The 11,227-nt window shown below is 36.3% G+C and overlaps 1 protein-coding gene across 1 annotated transcript in view; it reads right to left on the bottom strand.

The window, feature by feature from the left end:
- Positions 1–794: 794 nt before the first annotated feature.
- The window catches only part of LOC101742153 (facilitated trehalose transporter Tret1), a 28,343-nt gene continuing 17,910 nt past the window's right edge, over positions 795–11,227 (bottom strand). The window contains exons 5-7 of the mRNA XM_038018150.2: positions 3,882–4,105; positions 2,327–2,521; positions 795–1,850 (exon numbers count right to left, since the gene is read on the bottom strand). Coding sequence (XP_037874078.1) covers positions 1,593–1,850; positions 2,327–2,521; positions 3,882–4,105 — 677 coding nt within the window. The 3' untranslated portion in view covers positions 795–1,592. The remainder of the gene's footprint in view (positions 1,851–2,326; positions 2,522–3,881; positions 4,106–11,227) is intronic.

The raw sequence follows: 11,227 nt of genomic DNA, 5'->3' as shown, positions 1-11,227 counted from the left end.
TTTTTTTACCTACCTTAGCTGGTAACCTATGGGTTTATGCCAGCGTCATCGTACAAGTAGGTGAGCTCACGGGGCTCTAACCTGAAAACGTTACTAACACTAGCCCTAATAAGAGCAGTGCTGCGCAGAATCTACTATCGGATGGGAAACGCGACCCACTGACAAGATTCGGCGAGAAACTTGTGCACTTTGTCTGAGGGTGACTGCGTTATTGCAGTATTGCAGTGTATTGGCTCGCACGGCATGTTTTGGAGCAAGGGACTACTGCCAGAATTTCGAATGTGGTAAACATAGATAATTCACATAAATTAGTTATAGATTTGCGGTAGGCAGCGGCTTGGCTCTGCCCCTGGCATTGCTGAAGTCCATGGGCGACGGTAACCACTCACCATCAGGTGGGCTGTATGCTCGTCTGCCTACAAGGGCAATAAAAAAAAACCGATAGGCAACTCAAACACTCAACAAAAAATGTTTACGGGCATCAGCCACTAGATGGCTTCGCTTCAATTAGTTTCTCATAGCAATATCATATTACCTATCCTATATTTTATTTTTAATGAAGGATTTTGTAAATTTTCTGAAACCACATATTCAATTTCAATTTGTCTATAACAAAGAGACTTGTATGATTTTTTATTTTGTTATTTCTGTGTTTAGTTAAACATTAATGAAATACCTTAACTTTAACAACATATAAGTTTAGGAGCATCCGCTACAGGAGGTCGCTAGTCTCCATATAAAAAAATTAAAGTATCTCAGTTTCATGGCCCTGGTGGTAAAATTAAACAAAGAAATAAGCGTGTTTCATTTATTGAGTTTAATTAAATCTTCACATTTTTTGAAAAACAAAAAAGAGTACATTGCGGCTTTTGGTTATTTGACCTTTTAGTCTGACGTAGTCTAGTAACTCAGTAAAATGGGGGGAATCCACAGATACGTAAATTGACTTAAGAATCAAGTACAGTTACATTCTTATTACACGATCAAGGCTGAAGAAACATTAAAGTGGTAAATTCAAACAATTCAGACATTATCAGATCACTCTTTGTTCCCGCTAAAATGGCCGAAATATTTCATACTAGGAACGTTTTTAAACTATTTACTTAAAAGAGGAGTAAGATACTTTAGATGAGACATTCGGAAATAAAATTAAAATAACTATAAATAGTATTTAAATCAATATAACAATACAATTCTAACCTAAAATCTGTGAAGTCAATAATATAAATAAAAATAATAATTTAATAAATTTCTAACAAGTACACAATTTAACAATAATCAATTTATGATTAAACTACGGAACGTAAATGTCAAAAAAAAAAAATAATAAAAAGGAAAATGTTGGTCTAAAATTGTCAATTTTTATAAATACCTATTCTTATAGACAGCAATACTCATAGTATATGTACCTACCTACAGCTTTATAAAAATAATTCCATGTTGTTACGAAAAATATACGAATTTATATTTTATAATTTATTAGCCTAGATCTAGAACAGTCCAATATTTATATGGAACTGAACAATAAAGTTGATTACGTACTGAAAATAATATCTTACATTAATTTTTAACAGAGCAAAGGAAATATCTGATTACAATTTAGTGACGTCTGCCTCGCAATCCTTCTGTTTCTTGCCACCTATTTCAGTGTAGATCTCGTCCAGGGTTCGCATTTTTGTCTCCGGCACCATGCAAGCTATGTACACTGTGCTGATGATGCAGACAGCCGAGAACAGCCAGAACACCATATGGAGACCCATTGAGGCCGCCAGGGGTTGGAACACGCGGAGCTCAACCGATACTAGAGCACACGCGAACGATATCACTATTGAAGTGACTGTACCGCGGAGCTAAAACAAGGAACTCTAGTTCTTATATCTAAATCTGAAGTCACCTTAAATATTACATAATAGATTTATCAAGAAAATATTTCGTAGGTATTCTTGAACTAATTTAATGAAATCATATATATAATTTCATACTTTACATTTTTACTGGTGGTAGGACCTCTTGTGAGTCCGCACGGGTAGGTACCACCACCCTGCGTATTTCTGCCGTGAAGCAGTAATGCGTTTCGGTTTGAAGGGCGAGGTAGCCGCTGTAACTATACGGAGACTTTAGAACTTATGTCTCAAGGTGGGTAGCGCAATTACGTTGTAGATGTCTATGGGTTCCAGTAACCACTTAACACCAGGTGGGCTGTGAGCTCGTCCACCCATCTAAGCAATAAAAAAAAAACACTTATTTATTACGCAATTTGTGACTTTTATAGCACATTCATGTGCCTACAAACAGATGACTAGAGATAAGACAAATGTCTAGTTACCTGGAAAGAGAACATTTCGGTCATGATAACGAAAGGCACGGGTTGCAGTCCGGCCGCATCACAATAGATGCACAAACATAACGCCGCTATCGGCAGCCACGACACGCCGGTGGCGCTGACGCTCTGCGCGTAGAACCACGCTCCTAACGCGCACATCGATATACCAGACACTAAACACGTCGTGCCGAGTAGAGGCTGAAAGTAAACACACGATACTCTTCATAACACTAATCGAGGCAATAAAGTATCTGCTAAGTTAATGTAATCCATAGACCAGTGTGCTTAGTGCGAGTTTTTTAACGTTCTCGATAGCGTAATAGTTAGCCCAATTTTATATGCAGTTGGAACAGCGTCCCTAGCGGCAAACGTAGGCAAACGATCCCATTCCATACAAATATGAGCTAAGTTTTACGCTATCGAAAACGTTAAAAAATTCGCACTAAGCACACTGAAGTCACCTTAAATATTACTTAATAGATTTATCGAGAAAATATTTCGTAGGTATTCTTGAACTAATTTAATGAAATCATATATATAATTTCATACTTTCATACTTTACACAGACTGTGGGCACAGAGCCCTGAAACTGCGATACTTTAAGACAAATATTTTTTTGTATCGAAACTAGCGACATCTTGTAGCGGATGCCACTAAACTTATATAATTTGACCTCAAATGAATTCGAGGTGGCACGCCTAACTCTATTTGGATCAATAGTACTCGTATCTTTTTCTACGTCAATATTATTTTTGTCTTGAATAATAATTTAATTATTTACCACGCGTGATTGTCACACAGGCGATCAGGGGATTCCCCGCAGCTGTGTTCTGGGTTCTTTGAGTATTACCTATACCTTCGTGCTGTGATGGTAAACAAGTATGAACAGGTGGTAAGTATTTTAAGCGAGTAGTTACTGTTATCCTGCCTATTTCCTTTGCGAAGCCTTCCTGTTTGAAGGTGGACAAACTTTACATAACGCGCTAGTGGCGTCCCCTTAGTGATCAATAGTCGTTTTTGTGTTCCATTAATCACCATACTCTCTTCAAGAAAGAATAATCAAACCCCAAATAATAATAAGAAACTTAACAGATAAAGCAATAGCACTTAGTATGGTAATGTTTGGTTGCGATTTATATCCGTTATATCAAACACAACTGAGTATTATCATGTGACGTCACACTAAGGTCTGCGCTTAATTAGCACGGGGTAACTCACGAGATCGTACAACCTAAAGCGCTATAAAAGAAAAAAAAATCGAACAACAATCATATATATTCTAATTGAGGAACTAGAGCCCCCTGAGTTTCTCGCCGGATCTTCTCAGTGGGTCGCGTTTCCGATCCGGTGGTAGATTCTGCTAAGCACTGCTCTTGCTAGACTCCTGGTTTGAGCCCCGTGAGCTCAGATACTCGCCCGGTTACGCTGACATAGCCTCTTAAGGCTAGCAGCTTAGGTAGAAAAAAAAGAGATGTACCTACCGATTACCTATTAGTCCGGGCCAGCCTTTACTAAAACTTAGCCTCGGTATAACATATCTATGTGAATAAATACTCACCTTTCTACCAGTCCTTTCGACTAGAGTCGATGCGGTGCACGAGCCGATCAGTTGCACGACGCCCAGCACCACGGCCTGCTGGTTCGCAGTCAACACCCAGCCCGAGCTGGCCTTGCTGAATATCAGCGAAGCGAAGTGTAGCACGGCTAGGCAACCGCAAAGCTCTCGAGCCAGAGTTATCACGAGGGTTATACGAAAAGCCCGGAACGTATTTCTGTCTGATACTGTAATGATATGAACAAAACATATGAGGCCGTTAGCGCAAAAGTGGCCTAAGCTTACCATAGTTATTACGGAGCAATGAGGTTTAAATTTTCATGAATTTGAAATTGAGTAGGTAGTAGGCAAAAAAACAACACGCGCAAAAAATAATGTTTACAAAGCCATCCGTTATCTATGGGTGAAACTATGCGGGTTATGCCGGTTTTGCATCAAAATTTATTATTTTTAAATAAATAACAATATACATAATTATAAGCATGATTATGAAAAATTGTGGGTTAGGTCACTTTTGCGCTGACGGCCTCATATATGCTTAGTGTGTGTTAATTGAAATAAAACCTGTGTTTCTCTTTGCACTTGGTTTCCGTCTAGAATAGTCCCAAGTAGCGACTAAGGAGTTCACCGGATAAGGGGCAGCAGCAAAAAAAGGAAAATAAGTTCCTTTTTTATCGTATCAATCGGTGAACCTCACTCACAACGCTTTACACCTGATGTTAAGTGATTACCGGAGCCGGTAAAAAAGGCTAGTAAAAGCACTCGTGTGCACAACATCCCCGATTTCCAATAATAACACAAATTTATAAATTGATAAATTCAAGTCCGTAACATGTTATCTTTGGATAGTATTAGCCGTGATATTGTTATTAGCCATTTCTTTGACGTTGCGAATACTGTGGACAAGGATCATCATTAAACAACTTTAGGCGTTTAAAATTAATTATATTCCAAAAACGATCTTGTTTACCCTTTTAAAAATACAATAGGTATTCGAACATCGCTTAATAATTACGCGATGAAAATTAAAATAATCATTCAAGATACTTATTTGACTTTGAAGTCGTGCAAATATTTCTGGAACAACTTAAGCTCCGACCTAAAACAATTCCGAAATCAAACACAACATTTGCATTTTAACGCGGACGACATAGAGCTGTGCTGTAGTTATCGATGAAGAAAAAAAAAACAAAACGTGTGCAATTCACACGTGGTAGAAGTGAAACCTTCCAAAATTAAAATACAATTATCCTAAACGTCTTAAGTATATGTAAAATTTTGTCATTAGTAAATAATTGTAAGGTAGCGCCTTCTGTGAATTGATATTTTAATTTCACGTATAATCCTAAATTAAAATTCACTACAAGAGCTTTCATACACACGTTAGTATTAAACAATCTCACAGATGGCGCTGTATTAAATAGTATGTATATTTCTGTCTCATTCTTTGCTGCCTTCATCTTACACATTTTTGTATTTGTGTCTCTTACCTGTCGTTTTTTCCGTTGCATCCGGTTTGAAATCACAACGATTCTAAAGAAGTTTTCACTTCAAAAACAACAACTAAATCGCAGATTACCGTTAAAATAACAAGAAAAATCTAACTGTGTGGCCAGCAACGTGTTTCATTGCGCAACCCAAACCCGTCTATCAACTGAACGATGACATAAATCATACTTATTTGTGTGGACAGTGGTGATTTCGGTGGAGCCAGTTCTTTAATAGGGCTCAACGTCGCTCGTATGCTCAACGTCCCACGCGAAACGATCGTGGATAAACAATTAGTTTGACACCGGCAGCTTTTCATATCAGCGTCAAAAGCTCGGATCAATTTACTTGCAAAAAACCAATTTTAACCGATTCCAATGAAGTGTATAGCATAGCATTTAGTATATAACATAATTAACAGTTGTAATCACGTATGTCTCCCTAATAAGGCGGACCACCCAGAAACATAGGCTTCTTCATAATTGTAAACTAGGATTAATAATTATTAAACATGGAATACACGCAAGAAGACGTTTTCCTTTAACACCTCCCAAAGTACAACATTACATGGCGATGGCATTTTGGTGCGTGTTACCTTAGAACTTTTTTCTAGTTAGGCTCGATTTTCAATAAGCAACTAGAATTCACTACATAGTAACTTCTAACATTTTCATTAGGCATAAATGTAAATTCGATTATGTAATCTTACGTACATTGTTTTATTTTTTATTGCATAGTTGGGTGGACGAGCTCACAGTCCACCTGGTGTTAAGTGGTTACCGGAGCTCATGGACATCTACAACGGAAATGCCGCCACCCACCTGTCTTTGTAAATTAGTTTCAAATTCATTTGAACGTTCGTCGACGATACTGTTTGAAAACTTTAACACAAACGTTGCGTGTTTGTAAACTGCGTCACTTTCATTCGTTACAATAAAAAATTTAGTTTTTTCTTTTTATTGCCTTTGTAGGCAGACGAGCATACGGCCCACGTCGCTCACGGACGTCAGCAATGGCAGAGCCAAGCCACTGCCTACCATAAAACCTACCTACCTACCTACTTTGTCGAAGTTTTTCAATGTTAAGTTCGCATTACCCCCAGGTACTAGACGCAAAATGTGGGCATATTTTGAGCTCCCGTACTATTTTGTATCTACCGTGAAACAGTAATGCGCTAAATGGTAGAATGTCCGTTTTTTGAGTTTTAATGAAATTTCCACTACCTACAGGTTACCCTCCTTCCTATAAGCACGGTATTTTACAAAACGGTTCCACTCTAACACGAAAAGAAAAAAATCCATAAAACTCTCTTAAAACGCGACACTCCTAACAATATGGTAACGAGATTTTTGTTTAAAATTATTTAGAAAATTATGAACACACAATATATGAGAATTGCCGAAATTATAATGCTTATTTTTATGTGTAATAGATAACATAATACATACAGGCATAGTTGAGATGTTTCATTTAGAAATATTACTCTCCTTTTTGTACTGACTTCGAGTCTTATATGTATAACACGGTTTCAAACAACACGGGACTTTGCAGGAATGTATCTACCGTGTTATAAGGAGGTTACCTGTACTTGTCTCGATCACTCAACATAAGTTGCGCTATAAGCTATTTTTCCTACATCCTAACAAATCTAGTATCTAGTGTGATCGGTACTACCATCTTGCCTATTTCAACTCCTAAACATCCATCCATTCTGAATAGGAAAACCGTAATACAATCCTATTAATACTTCGAACTCATGTATCTATTTACTTTTGTAATGTCTATAGATTTCGGTAAACATTAAACATTAGCAGGAGTATAAGCAAGTTTGTAAATATAAAAAGCTTAAAAATCATAGTCTTTAGTAGCTTCCTTTTGGACTTAATTTTTGTATAAAAAGATGTTAAACTTTCAAAATACTTTAATCCGGTCTCGATATATATGTACATATAAAATCAACCATCCAACTTTAGACATAGATTAACCTAACTTACCGAACTTAAAACGCACACTGTGTAGTGAGTCGGTATGGGAACAACACGAAAAGGGCAATAAATATAAATCAAAAATATTAATGTAAAAAAAATAATCTCAAATAATAATAAAAAATAATATAATAAAATAAAAATAATAGGTGTATATGTAACCTCTATACGATTAATCTTTAAAGAGGTTAACATAATATAAAGATGACATAAATAGATTTTCGAATATTGAAACATAAAAACATTAGAAAGAACATAAGAAATATTAAAATATAAAAAGATATAAAAATAGTGGTGAAGCAATACCTTTAAATGTTGTTTCTCTTTATAAGAGCAACTCAATTTGTGCTATAGTTTCAACTAAGATAAACTGTATTTTGATGTTAATAAAAAAATATATTATATTATTATATAGCTATATAATTTTAAGTAAATAAAAAATAAATATAAGAAATATAATCTCAAATATATAATAATAAATTTAGTATTCAATACCTATTCGTTAATTATTTTAATTGTCAAATCTGTATTAACATTCAGATCACGTTTACGGAAGTAAAACTAAGCGAATTATTCAAAAATATTATTGAGTTCATCATCGGCAATATTTGCTCAAATAGGTACGTTTAAAATGGATATGTCAAATACTTTATTTTAAATCTATACTAATATATAAATCTACAGTAGTTTTTACGGATGTTCCGTTTTAACTACTGAACCGTGCATCCGATTGACTTGAAACTTGGTATCCATGTAGAAAATACATGTACTTAATGGATAGGCTAGTATGTTTATGAGTGTTGGATTCCCTACACCAGTTGCGGGGGCGTTAATGATGAGAATCTTTGAGAATTTTTAATGCCCAGCGAAGCGGACGGGTACAGCTAGTATTTCATAAAATGATTAGAATAATAGTTTCAGACATTTCACGATTAAGTTAGTGAAATACTAATACATCCGTTTAATAAAAAACGGTACTAAAACATTTATGGATGCTCAAGTTAATTTGTATATTTGACAACCTACCCATAGAAATGTTCACGATTGACTTCCACGGTGAAGGAATAACATCGTGTAATAGAAATCAAACCCGCAAAATTATAATTTGCGTAATCACTGGTGTTAGGACCTCTTGTGAGTCCGCGCGGGTAGGTACCACCACCCCGCCTATTTCTAACTATACTGAGACCTTAGAACTTATATCTCAAGGTGGGTGGCGCATTTACATTGTAGATGTCTATGGGCTCCAGTAACCACTTAACACTAGGTGGGCTGTGAGCTCGTCCACCTATCTAAGCAATAAAAAAAAAGAAGTCTCAACCCTAATCTATATATATAAAAGAAAGTCGTGTTAGTTACACTATTTATAACTCAAGAACGGCTGAACTGATTTGGCTGAAAATTGGTGAGGAGGTAGCTTAGAACTAGGAGAAGGACATAGGATACTTTTTATCACGCTCCCGTGGGACGCGACATAAAACGTGGTATAAAAAAACGCAACTGATATGGAATAACAAAACGCAACTGACAGCTAAACGTAATGTAGTCTATGGCTAATTAATAAATAATAATAATAATAAATAAATAAATATTTACTAACAATCACGCCACGTTAACTGGTCCCGTGATAAGTTCGTAAAGAACTTGTGTTACAGGTACCAGATAACGGATATAAATGTAAGATTTTTATTATAAACATACATATATTTAATATACATCCATAACCCTGGAAAAGACATTTATATTTATCATACAAATATCTTCCTTTGGCGGGATTCGAACCCGCGACCCCCTTGTGTAGTGACCATGTCACTTACCACTACACCAGACGGCCGTCTATAGTAGAATTTTGAAGTTGACCGGTTGATGTGTTTGTTTCGAATTTCTATTTATTGTGCCGAGATAGGTAATCATTTAGAAAGCCATGCCGCGACCAGCACTATCAAATCTTTCCCGACGAAGCCGTAATGCAACTAGGATTCGAAACATTGCGAGTGAAAGGACTGAAGAAGAACAAGAAAATACAATAATAATACCAGCTAAAATACACGGCCAATAAAGTATCATTAAAATACTTGCTATTTTGATTTATATTAATTATCCAAATAAGAAATTGACCATGATAAAATCAAATGTCTGCTCATTTATTGCCTCTAAGGCGGAACAAAGTTTGCCGGGTCACCTAGTATAAAATAAAAGTTAAAAGTAAAAAATAAAAAAAATAAAAATATAAAATCTACCTAACGCTTGAAACTAGAACGCGATACCGTTTCGGAGCAGAATAATTATCCTAGTACCGCCGGCTCAGAAAGGAAAATACAAGAGCCTTCTAAAATATTTTGAATATCTATATTTATACTAATATTATAAAGAGGAAAGATTTGTTTGTTTGTTTGTTTCGAATAGGCTCCGAAACTACTGGACCGATTTGAAAAATTATTTTTCCATTAGAAGCCGACATTGTCCCTGATGAACATAGGCTACTTTTAAAAAAAAAAATTTAATTTATTTTTTTGGTTTCATGTGTGTTTTAATGTTTCCGAAGCGAAGCGAGGGCGGGTCGCTAGTGGAAAAATAATTTTATGAATAAAAATACATAAATAAAAAAATAATCCTTTATATAATTCTATCTAACGGTAGGCAGCGACTAAGCAACGGTAGACAGTGGCTAAGCTCTGCCCCTGGCATTGCCGACTTCCATGAGCGACGGTAACCATCCACCATCAGGCGAGCCGTATGCTCGTCCCGCTACAAGGGCAATAAAAATATACATATCAATCAATATTTCACTGTCAATTTTATTATTTGAGAAGCATCGCTTGTGCAAACATTAACGTTAGCCTCGCTACCGGCCCGAGAACCGATCGTGTTTGGAGAGCACTCTCCACATCCCTTTAACACGTCCTCTGTTTGCATACGATTAATGAAATGTTGCGTCAAGGGAACACGTGCAAACTTGACTATGATTCAATCGAAGGCAAAATATATAAAAAAATATTATTGCATAGATTGGTGGACTAACTCACAGCCCACCTGGTCTTAAGTGGTTAGTTTAGCCCATAGACATCTACAACGTAAATACCGCCACAGGCCTTGAGATATGAGTTCTAGGGTCTCAGTATAGTTACAACGGCTGCCCCGACCTTCAAACCGAAACGCATTACTGCTTCACGGCAGAAACAGACAGGGCGGTGGTACCTACCCGTGCGGACTCACAAGAGGTCCTACACCAGTAAAAATATAAAAATATAAAAAATATATAAGCATGTATCAAAGTTTATCTATCTACAAAGATATGAGTCGACTATTATCAAAGCCGGCAATGTGACTTTTGGACAATTATTGGTAAATCAGAAAAACGAATTATTGACTTTGTATTCCATTGGCAGTCACAAAACTCTTCTGAACGACATCTTAGATAAATAACAGGTTAACTATTAACCTTTATTTAATGCAGGTTTTGAACCGTATTCTTTGAAGGAGACGATTATATTCAAATCAATCTGTATTGACATATCAATACTTTTTTTTTGTCCAAATGCACAGATTTCCACCTTTGATAATAGACGACTCATATATCTCCCATCTTGAAACATGAAATGAACCCTGCAAATCGGTAATCATCAATGCTCCGCTGCGGAAATGATACCTAATCGTCCGGGTTTATGATACGCCCAACACCAGTATTTTTTTTCTTCTTGGGTCGATTGCCGAATCTCATACGAAATTCCCGGATATGTGGAACTCGGTGACCTACCGACTAACTGAATCTCCTGCACTCTCGTCCGACGTCCTACTCTAGACCGGGAAATTTAGCGTGAATTCCGCAGTAAAACCTACAATCAGACACACAGCTCTCCCTAAGAGAGTCTAAGA

The sequence above is a fragment of the Bombyx mori genome, chromosome 20, assembly GCF_030269925.1.
Source record: "Bombyx mori chromosome 20, ASM3026992v2".
Classification (NCBI taxonomy): domain Eukaryota; kingdom Metazoa; phylum Arthropoda; class Insecta; order Lepidoptera; family Bombycidae; genus Bombyx; species Bombyx mori.
Note: the sequence above shows the minus strand (reverse complement) of the source record. Positions and strands in the feature narration are given on the sequence as shown.